The sequence below is a fragment of the Crassostrea angulata genome, chromosome 10 (genome assembly GCF_025612915.1).
Source record: "Crassostrea angulata isolate pt1a10 chromosome 10, ASM2561291v2, whole genome shotgun sequence".
Taxonomy (NCBI): Eukaryota; Metazoa; Mollusca; class Bivalvia; order Ostreida; family Ostreidae; genus Magallana; species Magallana angulata.
Genome location: NC_069120.1, coordinates 31341069 through 31357019, shown reverse-complemented (window position 1 = coordinate 31357019; position 15951 = coordinate 31341069). Strand labels below are relative to the sequence as shown.

The following is a 15951-nucleotide window of genomic DNA, read 5'->3' as shown; positions in this document are numbered from 1 at the left end:
GTCTTCCGTCCGATTTTTGAATAGATTAGATCAAACTTATCAATTCAAAGATAAAATCGTAGATGTAAGCGAAAAAAATGAAAAAAAAATTTGCGGCACTCGAGGCTTGAACCCGGGTCGCCTGGGCCATGTCCACGACTATAACGACTGAGCTACTCGGACTCCGCTTCAGAACTTTGACGCTTAATTTCTCGAGAATGCCTTGATCGATTTTAAAACTAATTACATATTCTTAATCAGTAAAAGGGTCACTATAAGGTGTTTAAATTTGAAAGAAAAATATTAAAAAATAAAAAAGTCGAAAAATTCAAATTTTCAAATTTCCTTCCGGTAACGACCGACATTCTCTTGACCGAGGTGCACCAGAAAAACGGTAGATCTATCATCTCTGAAAATTTCAGCCTTTTATCTATACTCGTTTTTGGAAAACCCGACCGACAAAATTGACTTTTTAAAATCGTAAACGGACGATAACTTCCGACCGGAAGTGTATTTTCGAAAATGGATAAAAAACGATAAACTTCAGATAACATCGCGTTAACCTTGAAAATTTGAATGAAATCGGTTGAGCCATCTCTGAGAAATCGTCTGCACAAAATCGGTAAGAAAAAAAAAAGAATAATAATAATAACTAGAGCAAAGCTCGTTGCAAAGCAACGAGTGGGTCTTCCGTTAATGTCAGAATTAAAGCTGGAAGTTCCTGTAAGAAGCAGAGCTCTTAAACCAATAACAAGAGTAATTAAAATAAAAAGATGGAAAAAATCGAATTATTCCTGGTACGACATAACAAAATCCGAATGATTTTAAGTACGAATTAATAAAAACCTTTTTGATTTTAAAAACGACTTAACAAAAAAAATCCGAATGTGTTTAAATACGACTTAACAATTATTTTTGGTACGAGTTAACTTTACGATAAACATTATGCTATTTTTTAAACCAAGGACGCAGAAAAAAAATTTCCGGAAAAATCAATTTTTCAACCCCGATATCTCTGTAATGCATCGTCCGATTCTTAAACGGTTTTCAGTGTTAGATTCAGCTTTATAAGCTCTACAAAAAAATTATTAATTTTTGATGTGATCAGAAAATTCATTTTTTCGAAAAATTTGATTTACTTCCGGTTTCGACCGGAAGTGACGGATTTTTATTTCCAGCCTTATAACAGAGGCTAAACAATCAATATATTAGCTCGAAAAATTTCAATTTTCTATCTTGAAGCGTTTTTGAAAAAAGCCGCGGACAAAATGACCTTTTGAAATTTTTAAAAATGACGTAACGTAAAAACAGAGGTGACGTTTCTATTAAAATTTTAACATCGTCGAGGCATTAAAACTGCACATTATCTCTGAAAGTTTCATGAAAATCAGTTAAACACTTTTTGAGTTATGATGCCGAAAAGGAGTCAGAAAAAAAAAGAAAAAGTATAATAACTAGAGCAAAGCTCGTTGCAAAGCAACGAGTGGGTCTTCCGTTAATACCGGAAGTAAAGCTGGAAACTCCTGTAAGAAGCAGAGCTCTTAAACCAATAACAAGAGTAACTAAAATAAAAAGATGAAAAAAATTCGAATTATTCCTGGTACGACTTAACAAAATCCGAATGATTTTAAGTACGAATTAACAAAAACCTTTTTGATTTTAAGAACGACTTAACAAAAAAAAAATCCGAATGTGTTTAAGTACGACTTAACAATTATTTTTGGTACGAGTTAACTTTACTATTAACGTTATGCTATTTTTTAAACCAAGGACGCGGAATCAAAATTTCCGGGAAAATCAATTTTTAAATCCCAATATCTCTGTAATGCATCGTCCGATTTTAAAACGGCTTTCAGTGTTAGATTCAGTTTAATAAGCTCTACAAAACACATATTCGTTTTTGATTTGATCAGAAAATTCATTTTTTGAAAAATTTGTTTCACTTCCGGTTTCGAGTGGAAGTGACAGATTTTCATTTCGAGCCTTATTACAGAGGTAAATCGATTAAATCATAACCATTGAAAATTTCAAGCCTCTATCTCAAAACGTTTTTGAGAAACGCCGCGGACAAAATGACTTTTTGAAAATTTTAAAAATAACGTTACGTCAAAACGGAATTGACGTTGTCAAGAAAACTTTAACATCTTTGAGGGATAATAGTTTCACATTATCTCTGAAAGTTTCATTAAAATCGGTTGGAAACTTTTTGAGTTATAAAGCCGAGAAGGAGTCAGAAAAAAAAAGAAAAAGTATAATAACTAGAGCAAAGCTCGTTGCAAAGCAACGAGTGGGTCTTCCGTTAATGTCGGAAGTAAAGCTGGAAGTTCCTGTAAGAAGCAGAGCTCTTAAACCATTAACAAGAGTAACAAAAATAAAAAGATGAAAAAATCGAATTATTCCTGGTACGACTTAACAAAATCCGAATGATTTTAAGTACGACTTAACAAATACCTTTCCGATTTCAAGAACGACTTAACAAAAAAAAAAATCCGAATTGTTCAAGTACGAGTTAACAATTATTTTTGGTACGAGTTAATTTTACTTTGAACATTTCGCTATTTTTTAAACCAAGGACGCGGAATAAAAATTTCCGGAAAAATCAATTTTTAAACCCCGATATCTCTGTAATGCATCGTCCAATTTTAAAACGGCTTTCAGTGTTAGATTCAGCTTGATAAGCTCTATAAAACACATATTCATTTTTGATTTGATCAGAAAATTCATTTTTTCGAAAAATTTGTTTCACTTCCGGTTTCGAGCGGAAGTGACAGATTTTCATTTCGAGCCTTATTACAGAGGTAAATCGATCAAATCATAACCATTGAAAATTTCAATCCTCTATCTTAAAGCATTTTTGAGAAAAGTCCGGGACAAAATAACTTTTTGAAATTTTTAAAAATGACGTCACGTCAAAACGGGGGTGGCGTTCTCTTTAAAACTTTAACATTTTTGAGGGACGCCAACTTGCAACAATCTCTGAAAATTTCATCAAAATCGGTTAAAAACCTTTTGAGTTATGAGGCAAAAAAGGAGTCAGAAGAAAAGAAAAAGAATAATAATAATAACTAGAGCAAAGCTCGTTGCAAAGCAACGAGTGGGTCTTCCGTTAATGTCGAAAGTAAAGCTTGAAGTTCCTGTAAGAAGCAGAGCTCTTAAAACAATAACAAGAGTAACTAAAATAAAAAGATGAAAAAAATCGAATATTCCTGGTACGACTTGACAAAATACGAATGATTTTAAGTACGACTTAACAAAAACCTTTCCGATTTTAAGAACGACTGAACAAAAAAAATCCGAATGTGTTCAGGTACGACTTAACAATTATTTTTGGTACGAGTTAATTTTACTTTGAACATTACGCTATTTTTCAAACCAAGGACGCGGAATCAAAATTTCCGGAAAAATCAATTTTTAAACCCCGATATCTCTGTAATGCATCGTCCGATTTTCAAACGGATTTCAGTTTTGTATTCAGCATGACCAACCCTACAAACGTCATAAACATTTGAAATTGAAACGAAAAATTCGAAAATTCGAAAATTTTAAAATACTTCCGGTTTAGACCGGAAGTGACGGAAACTAAATTCCAGCCTTATGTCCAAATAAAAACGATCAATGCTTCAACACAGAAAATTCCAAGTCTCTATCTTAAAGCGTTTTTGAAAAACGCCCTGGACAAAATCACTTTTTTTAAATTTAAAAATTGACGTAACGTAAAAACGGAAGTGACGTTGTAGTTCAAAATTTAACATCTTTAAGGGACGATGATGTTTCATAATCCCTGAAAGTTTCATGTAAATCCGTTGAAAACTTTTTGAGATATTAAGCTTTAAAAAATTCAGAAAAATAAAGAAAAAGAATAATAATAATAACTAGAGCAAAGCTCGTTGCAAAGCAACGAGTGGGTCTTCCGTTAATGTCGGAAGTAAAGCTGGAAGTTCCTGTCAGAAGCAGAGCTCTTAAACCAATAACAAGAGTAACTAAAATAAAAAGATGAAAAAAATCGAATTATTCCTGGTACGACTTAATAAAATACGAATGATTTTAAGTACGACTTAACAAAAACCTTTCCGACTTTAAGAACGACTTAACAAAAAAAATCCGAATGTGTTTAAGTACGACTTAGCAATTATTTTTGGTACGAGTTAATTTTACTTTGAACATTACGCTATTTTTTAAACCAAGGACGCGGAAAGAAAATTTCCGGAAAAATCAATTTTTAAACCCCAATATCTCTATAATGCATCTTCCGATTTTCAAACGGATTTCAGTTTCGTATTCAGCATGACCAACTCTACAAACCTCATAAACATTTGAAGTTGAAACGAAAAATTCGAAAATTCGAAAATTTTAAAACACTTCCGGTTTGGACCGGAAGTGTCGGAAACTAAATTCCAGCCTTATATCCAAATAAAAACGATCAATGCTTCAACACAGAAAATTCCAAGTCTTTATCTTTAAGCGTTTTTTGAAAAACGCCCTGGACAAAATCACTTTTTTAAAATTTAAAAATTGACGTAACGTAAAAACGAAAGTGACGTTGTACTTAAAAAATTAACATCTTTGAGGGACAGTGATGTGTCATAATCCCTGAAAGTTTCATGTAAATCCGTTGAAATCTTTTTGAGATATTAAGCTTTAAAAAAGTCAGAAAAATAAAGAAAAAGAATAATAATAATAACTAGAGCAAAGCTCGTTGCAAAGCAACGAGTGGGTCTCCCGTTAATGTCGGAAGTAAAGCTGGAAGTTCCTGTAAGAAGCAGAGCTCTTAAACCAATAACAAGAGAAAATAAAATAAAAAGATGAAAAAATCGAATTATTCCTGGTACGACTTAACAAAATCCGAATGATTTTTAGTACGACTTAACAAAAACCTTCTTGATTTTAAGAACAACTTAACAAAAAAATCCGAATGTGTTTAAGTACGACTTAACAATTATTTTTGGTACGAGTTAATTTTACTATTAACATTACGCTATTTTTTAAACCAAGGACGCGGAAACAAAATTTCCGGAAAAATCAATTTTTAAACCCCGATATCTCTGTAATGCATCGCCCGATTTTTAAACGGATTTCAGTTTCGTATTCAGCATGACTAACTCTACAAACCTCGTAATCATTTGAAATTAAAACGAAAAATTCGAAAAATCGAAAATTTTAAAACACTTCCGGTTTAGACCGGAAGTGACGGAAACTAAATTCCAGCCTTATGTCCAAATAAAAATGATCAATGCTTCAACACAGAAAATTCCAAGTCTCTATCTTGAAGCGTTTTTGAAAAACGCCCTGGACAAAATCACTTTTTTAAAATTTAAAAATTGACGTAACGTTAAAACGGAAGTGACGTTGTAGTTGAAAATTTAAAATCTTTTAGGGACGATGATGTTTCATAATCCCTGAAAGTTTCATGTAAATCCGTTGAAAACTTTTTGAGTTATTAAGCTTTAAAAAAGTCAGAAAAATAAAGAAAAAGAATAATAATAATAACTAGAGCAAAGCTCGTTGCAAAGCAACGAGTGGGTCTTCCGTTAATGTCGGAAGTAAAGCTGGAAGTTCCTGTAAGAAGCACAGCTCTTAAACTAATAACAAGAGTAACTAAAATAAAAAGATGAAAAAATCGAATATTCTTGGTACGACTTAACAAAATCCGAATGATTTTAAGTACGACTTAACAAAAACCTTTGCGATTTTAAGAACGACTTAACAAAAAAAATTCGAATGTGTTCAAGTACGACTTAACAATTATTTTTGGTACGAGTTAATTTTACATTGAACATTACGCTATTTTTTAAACCAAGGACGCGGAATTAAAATTTCCGGAAAAATCAATTTTTAAACACCGATATCTCAGTAATGCATCAACCGATTTTCAAACGGATTTCAGTTTCGTATTTAGCGTAACCAACTCTACAAATCTCGTGATTATTTGAAATTAAAACGAAAAATTCGAAAATTCGAAAATTTTAAAACACTTCCGGTTTGGACCGGAAGTGACGGAAACTAAATTCCAGCCTTATGTCCAAATAAAAACGATCAATGCTTCAACACAGAAAATTCCAAGTCTCTATCTTGAAGCATTTTTGAAAAACGCCCTGGACAAAATCACTTTTTTAAAATTAAAAAATTGACGTAACGTAAAAACGGAAGTGACGTTGTAGTTAAAAATTTAACACCTTTAAGGGACAGTGATACTCCATAATCCCTGAAAATTTCATGTGAATCCGTTGAAAACTTTTTGAGATATTAAGCTTTAAAAAAGTCAGAAAAATAAAGAAAAAGAATAATAATAATAACTAGACACGATCTCGTTGCGAGCAACGAGGAGGTCTTCCGTCTGATTTTAGAATTTGTTCTATCTTGATTTTGCTATTTAACAGCTAAACATGATTTAGAATGAAAAAAAAAACCAGGGTCTACATTCTAGGGGGCCAGATACTATTTTGTTACAGGTGTAAGAGCTTTGTTCAACAAGTGTTTAGAATTCGTCACTGTTCTTGAGATATCTTAGAAGAAAAAGTTTTAGGGTCCGGTCCCTTATCTCCTTATTGGAGCCGCTGAACCAAATTTTGAAGATTGTATGTTGTTAAGTACATCATTTTTAGCATCTTTTCTTCTATACTGCATTTTAAAATATTTTTTCTTTTTGAGATATAGGTGTCATAGTTTTGGACTCTTGACCCCTAAAAAACCCTCATTACATAACACATGACATTACATTGCTTGGATACATAATTGTAAGATAAACATATTTGCTTCTATAGCCTTTCACAATATATCCCTCAGTAAAGAGATACTGATGAAAGACTTTAGAGCCCTTTGGTCCCCTAATTTGAGGGGCCAGCCCCTTTTTCTTGATATCAAATAAAAGGTCATTTAAATCTCAACACATTTTGTTCAACAAGTTTTTAGAAATTTGTTACCGTTCTTGAGATATATAGGAAAGAACGTTTCAGGGGCCGATCCCTGAACTCCTTATAGGGGCCTTTTAACGAAATTTTGAAAATTGCATATTATTAAGTACATCATTTTGACTATCTTTTACTTCTATAGTCCATTTCAAAATATATTTCCTTTTTGAGATATGGGTGATCAAAATTCTGGACTGTTGGCCCTTAAAAACCCCTAATTATGTAACACACGATAAAATCATTACATTGTTTGGATATATATCTGTAAGATAAACATATTTGCTTCTATAACCGTTCACAAAATATCCCTCAGTAAAGGGCTACAGATAAAAGACTTAAGAGCCCTTTGGTCCCCTAATTTGAGGGGCCAGCCCCTATTTCTTGATATCAACTAAAAGGTCATTTAAATCTCAACACATTTTGTTCAACAAGTGTTTAGAAATTTGTTACCGTTCTTGAGATATATAGGAAAGAACGTTTCAGGGGCCGATCCCTGAACTCCTTATAGGGGCCATTTAACGAAATTTTGAAAATTGCATATTATTAAGTACATCATTTTGAGCATCTTTACTTCTATACTTTATTTCAAAATATATTTCCTTTTTGAGATATGGGTGATCAAAATTCTGGACTTTTGGCCCTTAAAAACCCCTAATTACGTTACACATGATAAAATCATTACATTGCTTGGATACATAACGGTAAGAGTAGCATATTTGCTTCTATAACTGTTCACAAAATATCACTCAGTAAAGGGCTACAGATGAAAGACTTTAGAGCCCTTTGGTCCCTTAATTTGAGGGGCCAGCCCCTCTTTCTTGATATCAAATGAAAGGTCTTGTAAATATAAATCTTTTTTGCATTACAAGTGTTAACACAATATTTTTCAGAAAAGAGACAAACTAAGAAAACCATTAAAAATTACGACGTTTTTTTAGTCTCAATTTTCGGGACAAGGCGAGCTTAAACGCCTTTTGAGCATGACAAATATGAACGCCAAATAGCACATCTACAATCTCTTGTCTACAATCCCTGAAAGTTTGAACTCAATATCTTTTACCGTTTAGGAGGAGATCCCTGGACAAGCCGACCCTCTGAAAATCGTTAAAACGTCATTTTCTCAAGAATGGAAATGACGTCATCAAAATAAAAAAATGTATATTAAGTTCGGATTAATATCTATTAGATCTGAAAGTTTCACGAAAATCGGCTGAGCCATTTTCGAGAAATCGCCTGCACAAATTTTGTAAGAAAAAAAATAATAATAATAGGGAAAAAGAAATCGAACGAAAACAATAAGGTCTTCCGTTGGAAAACGGAAGACCTTAATAATAAAAAGAAACAATAGAATAACAAGAGGGTCTTCCGTTGGAAACGGAAGACCCTAATAATAATAAAAAGAAACAATAGAATAACAAGAGGGTCCTCCGTTGGAAACGGAAGACCCTAATAATAATAAAAAGAAACAATAGAATAACAAGAGGGTCTTCCGTTAGAAACGGAAGACCCTAATAATAAAAAGAAACCGAAGAATAACAAGAGGGTCTTCCGTTGAAAACGGAAGACCCTAATAATAAAAAGAAACCGAAGAATAACAAGAGGGTCTTCCGTTGAAAACGGAAGACCCTAATAAAAAGAAACCGAAGAATAACAAGAGGGTCTTCCGTTGAAAACGGAAGACCCTAATCACAATAAGAAAAGTGAAAAAGAAACAATAGAGTAATAGAAGGGTCTTCCGCGGAAGACCCTAATAATAGGGAAAAAGAAACCGAACGATAATAAGGTCTTCCGTAATAAGAAAGTCGACAAAAACAATATGTCTCCCCTTTGAAAGGGGAGACATAAATATACCACAAGAATGATTTGTATGTTGTAAAAAATTTTTATAATACCTAGGTTCGATGATGGAACTCTTTCGTCACATGCTAAAAGCTTCGTTTCTATGGATTTCTTATCACAGTTGGCAGGAAAAATTTTGTCATCTTTCTTTAATCCAAGCAGGTGTAAACGTGCCAGATACATATTAGCAGCATTTCGCTCAATACTTTTTACTATCACAGACTGAAAAAGAAAACATCAAAAAGTTAAGATCACTCGTTAGCTGTACTTCTATACTACTAAATAAAAATAATAGACTCAAATTTTTGGTCTTTAATAACAACAAATCAGAAGAATACTGTCTTTTGTTTTATATATTTTAAGCATCATTGATACTTGAATATTACCAATTTGTTTTTATTTTTTCTCTGTTAAGCTTCGCTAATTAATAATCAACGAAAATTCCTCAAAAAATCCCGGAAATCATCTGGATTTTTTGGATTATACAATTTTGCACTTGCGCAATATATTCACGCTATCGGGATCTTTAGTTTATGTTTCCACAATATCATATTTGCATGAATAAACTCAGAGATGACAATACAAATACGGGGAAATTTTCATGGGAAATTTGCTATACATTTCAATTAAGTACATGTACTTATTTTTTTTATCATGTTCACAAAAAATATGTGATTACATGCAAAAAAATCACATTATATTTCTTAGGAGAGTAAAGATAGAATATGTTTTATCGTAAAAATGAATTATGTCCAAAGGACCCAGTTTTACGATAGAACGCGTTCCGTGTATTGTCTCTGTAGCAAAGAAAATAATGTGTATGTTGGTGAAAAATTGTTGAATTCTTCCATTATATATGGATTAAAATTTTTAGATGAAAGGTATTTACACTCTCAAACAGATTCATTATGATGAATTTGACTGGGGGTTTTTTCAAGGCAACTTGAGCAATTTTTGCAATTTTCTGCTACATTACGGGTATATGGGAGGCATTCAAACTGTGGTGAGGGCCTTTCCTGAGACACATTTAGATTATTCAAACTAAGGAAAGAGTAGTGAAATTGATTGCATTATTGTAGGCTTAAAACTATGTTATGTAAATGTCAATAATATGGTGTGTCGATGTACCTATTTCGAAAATGTTCGATATGCAATGTCAACCCGTGCACGCACGGGTCAAATTCTAGTTTTTTATAAAATAGATTGTAGAAAATCTACCATGATTATAATAATTTTCGAATGAGTGTAAAAAATTTACATTTTATGATAAAATATAGTGTCAATCATAAGTTTGACACAATTCTAACATTTGCATATTGAATTGGTTTATCATTTTACCCTATCTTTCGAAAGTTAGGTTGATCCTGTTTATAGGGCGATGGAACCCGTTTTAGGCAAAAAAATATTTTAAAAAGGATAAAAAGGTTGACTTTAATGAATTGGTCGAAATTACTGCTGGTTTAAATGAATAAATAGTTAAAATCAATGACATTATCAGTGAAGCCTTTTATCTTATTTTACAGTTTGAAACAAAAGGGATATAAAATGTATTCCTTAAAGAACTATAATTATATGATATTAGTCTTTGGCCCCCATAATTCGCCATTTTTAAAGTGTTTCAGGTACATTAAATTGTTATGTTATTTTTTAGTTAATATAAATTATATTTTTCACCTATTTCTTTGCAGTCATTGGCAGTATATGACATCAGAAGTGACTTTTATTTTTATAATTCAATTAAAATCAGTCATTATTAGTCAAATTTGGCCCCCATAATTCCCCATTTTTAAAGTGTTTCAGGTACATTAAATTGTTATGTTATTTTTTAGAAGAGTTAATATAAATTATATTTTTCACCTATTTATTTGCAGTCATTGGCAGTATATGACGTCAGAAGTGACTTTTTTTTTTATAATTCCATTAAAATTAGTCATTATTTGACATTTTTGTTTTTATTTGGAACGGGAAATGTCACAGAGTGAATTAATATTCATTGATCCAATATTGATTTTAATATATTGATATATAATGTACTAATATTCATTTATCATTTTCATCATCATCTATAAACATAGTGAATTACAGATCACTGGAATTTACTACGTTTCCACATACATTTCATTCATTTTCATGGTGTTTTACAGTCATTGGTTGAGTTTGGAGTGTGAAAGGTCAAAGGTGTTTGGGTCATGTGAGAGTTTTATGTCTTGGTTTTTACAAGTTTTACATTTAAGTGCACATGCTTGGTGCCAAATCCTAAATCTAACAAACTTCACCCCCAGACAACCGAGAGAAAGGAAGAGTCGATCTCCTTCTCCATAATATATCATCTATTTTATAATTATAGTGATATAAAATATCTGTCATTTTGGTAAGTACATTTTACTGCAGTTGCCTAAGTTATCTGTTGAAAATATTAATTATTTAAAACATAAATTAATCATATTCAAACAACTTAAAATATATTTAATGTCTGAATCTTAGCTGTGCAAGTGTGTATTTTATTATTTCCATTTCTGTAATAATTATTGTTACAGATCACCATAAATTCTATACATTGAAAAATATATATTACAAGAACCCAACAGCTGAGTTATTCATTCTATCAACAACAACGATTTACGTTAACATCAAATTGCGGCTGTGACAGAAATATAGAGGGACACTTTGAACAAGAACAAAATTTTTGTCACTTATGAATACTGAATTGATACATCTTTGGTGAAAATATTTTGCTTGTTCATGCAATTATTTAAGCAATTGCTCAAAAAAAAAATCGGTGGCGCCCACCCGGTATCGATCCGAGAACCCTAAGCTTTGTAGGCGAGAGTGTTGCCACTACGCTATTTCGCTTGTTATCTGAGAGAAGGTAAAATTTGTTGAGTTGTGTAGTCAATTTGGATGAGGATAGAAAGAAGAAATGAAGCGTTCTTCTGTCCATCTAAAGTTGATACCCAACGCTGAGGAACCTTTAGAATAGATAGGGGCTTAGCGATTGGTTGGGAGGGCAGTATTTGTTCATCAGTTTATTCATAAAAATCAGTGCTGCTTGTAAACAATGTGGCCGGATAGCGTTGACTAAGAAATAGCAATAGTGTCTTCAGTACACTAAGAGGGTTCTTTAATCTATCATACCGAAAGGATCTGAGGCCCCCTTCTAGTAGTTATTGCCCCTGAAAGTATTTGAATTTCTATAAAATAACTTCCAACTTTTTTATTATTTGTCACAGAGACTTCGGACCACTTGGGATGGAAGCGCCTACCTTGGCCGATCAAAATAACATAAAGGTCAAAGGTCAAGGTCATTTGGAAATCCGTTAATTTATGAGTTATTAGATCTCTTTTGTTAAGTGTGGTAGAGAAAAACTTTTTCATGGATGAAATAGGACACCTTAAGAAATTTTAAAATATAGCCCCTTGGCTTTTTCTTTTAAATAATAACAGAGTTATTGCCCCTATTGTACAAAATGCTTGTTATCGCTACTCCTCATTAACCGTTAGAGATATAGACTTGAAACTTTCACTAATGTATTCAGTATACTTAGACGCTTCTTCAATCTATTCATACCGACAGGGTCCAAAGTCCTTTTCTAGCAGTTATTGCCCCTGAAAGTTTCGAACATTCAATAAAAAACACAAATAACTTTTGAATCAATAATCATAGATACATTGAAGAACTTGGTATAGATGCATCTACCTCGTCAGATCAAAATGATATAAAGGTCAAAGGTCAAGGTCAAGCCATAAAAAAATGCAAACTTAATCGTTTGACACTTTTTATGAAGTAACGCAGAAAAAATCCTTTATTCTATTGAAGCAATCTTATTTCAAACATAAAAAACAATGAGGTGGAAAGACCTCTAATTGTTCGAGAACAATTAGTCTACTAGTTGTATTTTATTTTAAAAATTCCTATAGATGTGACGAAGAAAATTGTACCTCAATGCGCTCAATTAAATTAAAAACACTGACAAATTTAATTTGTCTTTCCCATTAAAATTAAACGATTGTTGTTTACCTGGCGTAAACTTGTTTGACTTTCTTAACCTCACTCACACTTGATTGATGAATACACTGGAATGAAAAATGTTGTCACGTGTTAAAGAGCTATAATCAAAGTACTGACAGTACTGACAGTACTGACACGAGTTGATGCTTCAGGAATCAGACATTTTTTGCCCCTTTTCTGCTCTCAATAAGCAGAACTTGAAATAAATAAAGTATATAGATATTTTATTATACAAGGCCATAACATATGAAAGATAAAAAATCAAGAATCGTGAAAGATCATCTTTAAAGTAATTATATAGAGGGGCATATCTAAATATTCTTTAAAGGGACATAGACTGAAAATTTTAAATTTCATTTTTCCCTTTTCTTTATGTTCAGAATGGTTACTTTGGGTATTTTTAATGTCTTGCCAAAATTTAAGTCATATATTGAGTTAGAAGCCCAATACAGAGTTTTTCTTTCTTTGTTTTGTAAACAAAACTCGTGTCTTGTTATTGTTTACAAATGTGTTTTGTTGGTATGATTTTCTGTCAAATGTTGCTGTCCTCTGTTGATAATAATATTATTATTATATAGAGGGATGTTCAGCCATCTTGTACATTGGAGGGTCAAAATGTAAACATATATTGAACTGGTTTGTTTTTGCCCAAAACTGACTAAAACAGTTGTCATAACATAAAAAGGCAATAAATATGAGTTCTACTTATTGTTAAGTCTGCAAATTACGCATACAAAGACAGATAAACAGAACAACACCTTTTTTTAAGCTGAATGATCCGATTTTATATCAGATTTTGTGTACGCTTTTAAATGATGGTTATGCTGAGTATGTGTATACACATACTTAGCATAACCATCGTTTAAAATAACAATAACAAACATTGCGGTAGTTTTCCCAGTCAATTAAGCCATGTTTTAATGGAAAAAAATTATGAATGTCATGAAAACGGTATCGCGTTATTTCGTCTCATATCAAAATTCGCCCTGAAGTTGAGGAATGGATGATTGTATTACGATTTTGACATCAACTGTAAATGTGAGTTCTGGAAAAACAAAATTAAGATAATTGGTTTGTATGGACAATTATTTGATACTGTAGTAGCCAAAAAATTAGACCAATTGCAGCTTTAAACAGGTGGTATGTTATGACGATCGACACAAATAATGTTAATTAAGTTCATTCAATCGGCTACATTTTACTAACGTTATATATCTTTCTCATAATTAAAAATATATACCCTCTATACCGGTACCTTATTATTAGGTAGAGGTTAATATTTTTTATTATGAAAAAAAAAAAAATAATATCTTTGCCTGTGATTTATCTGTGTCTACTTCACTGAGAGCAAACCATCAATATGATTAAATGATGGTCTTTTTATACTTCCTTTCAGAACCTTGTTTCATTATACCCGCACTTTCTAAAGAAAGTTCGGGTATATTGTTGTTACCCTTTTCCGTCCGTCCGTCTGTCACGTTTTACTTTCTCAAACTGCTCTTACATCTTATAAACCAGCAAACTGAACTCTTGGAGTTTGATTTGGGGTATCATGTTGTTTTGTAAAAAGGTTTCAAAAATTCTCTGTTAGTCCTGGGGGTCAAATAATTGGTAAAAAATGACGTTTTTTTCACAAAAACCTTCTTCCTCGAACTCCTCCTACATTTTCAAAAGTAGACAAATCATCTTTTGGAATATGTTTTAGGGTGTCCTATAGATGCGCAATAAGGTTTCGGAATTTTCAATTTTGTCCTGGGGGTCATTTAATGGCTAAAAAATGACGTTTTTTTTACAAAAAAACTGGTTTCAAAAACGTCATTTTTTTGGGGCAGTAGCCAAATGATCTTCTAGAATATGATTGGGGGTGTCATATTGAGGCGTGATCAGGTTCCAGAATTTTTTTTTTAATTAAGGGGATCAGTGGGCAACAAAAAATGACGTTTTTTTGCAAAAAAAATATGGTTACCAGAACTCCTCTTACAACTTTTTGAGTAGCTACGTCATCTCTTGGGATATAATTGGGGCTGTCCTATAGATGTGCAATAAGGTTTTAAAAATCTAAATTTCATCCAGGGAGTCAAATAGTAGCAGAAAATTGATGTTTATCACTAAAAAAACAAACATTGATCCAAGAGCTCCTCTTATGATTTAATGGATAGACAATCATATCTTGGGATATGATAGTGACTGTTCTATAGATGTGCAGTAAGGTTTTCAAAATTTAAATTTCATCCAGGGAGTCAAAAAGTAGCAGAAAATTGACGTTTATCACTTCAAAAAAACATAGATCCTTAATATAGAACTCCTTTTATGATTTAATGGATAGACACATCAATCTTGGGATATGATAGGAACTGTTCCATAGATGTGCATTACGGTTTTGAAAAATTAAATTTAACCCTGAGGCCCATTACCTACCGGTACATACCTTTTGATGCCCTTTAAGGATCAAGAATATATATATATGGTTAAGGGATGGGGATCTCAACCGTTTTCGAAATATTCGTGCACTTCCTGTTCAAGGGGGGTCATGACCACCCCCCGGGGCCCATGACCTACATACCGTTTGATGCCCCTTGACACAAGGAACAAGAATATATATGGTTTAAGGGTGGAGATCTCAACTGTTTTGAAGATATTAAGGGACTTGCTGTTGGAGGGGGTCAGGACCACCCACAGGGCCCATGACCTACATAACATTTGATGCCCCTTGACATCAGAAACATGAATATATATGGTTTATGGGTCATGATTATAACAGTTTCTGAAATATATGGTAATTTCAAATTCCTGGGGGGTGGGGATGACCCCAGGGGTCAGATCTAATAAACCCTATATATTGCCAGTAACAGCCAATATATGATTATGAAAACCCTATATTATTATCTTTGTCCGTTTTCAAGTTACCATTTACAATAGAGTCTACGATTCTTCCTACAAGGTTCAATGTTAGACCCCACACCCTTTTGACACCCCCCTCCCCCCCTCCCCCGAAAAGTGGTTGTCTAACCCAAAATGAGAAAAAACAAACCAGGGTGCACAACTAGATATGCAGGCCTATCATATCCTAGAGTTTTGTACAATTCTGTTTAGCCATCTCTGAGAAACAAGTTCAGAGCAGGAAAGAAGACAAGAGGCCCAGGGGCCACATCGCTCACCTGAGCAACAATTGCCTTAATTCTGATCAAATTAACATTACAGTATCAAAATATCTTG

The 15951-nt window shown here is 32.6% G+C and overlaps 1 protein-coding gene across 1 annotated transcript in view; it reads right to left on the bottom strand.

Annotated features, from left to right (window-relative positions):
• The window catches only part of LOC128165932 (protein bicaudal C homolog 1-like), a 304614-nt gene that overhangs the window by 156046 nt on the left and 132617 nt on the right, over window positions 1–15951 (bottom strand). The window contains exon 12 of the mRNA XM_052830867.1: window positions 8780–8948. Within this exon, the coding sequence (XP_052686827.1) occupies window positions 8780–8948 (169 nt within the window). The remainder of the gene's footprint in view (window positions 1–8779; window positions 8949–15951) is intronic.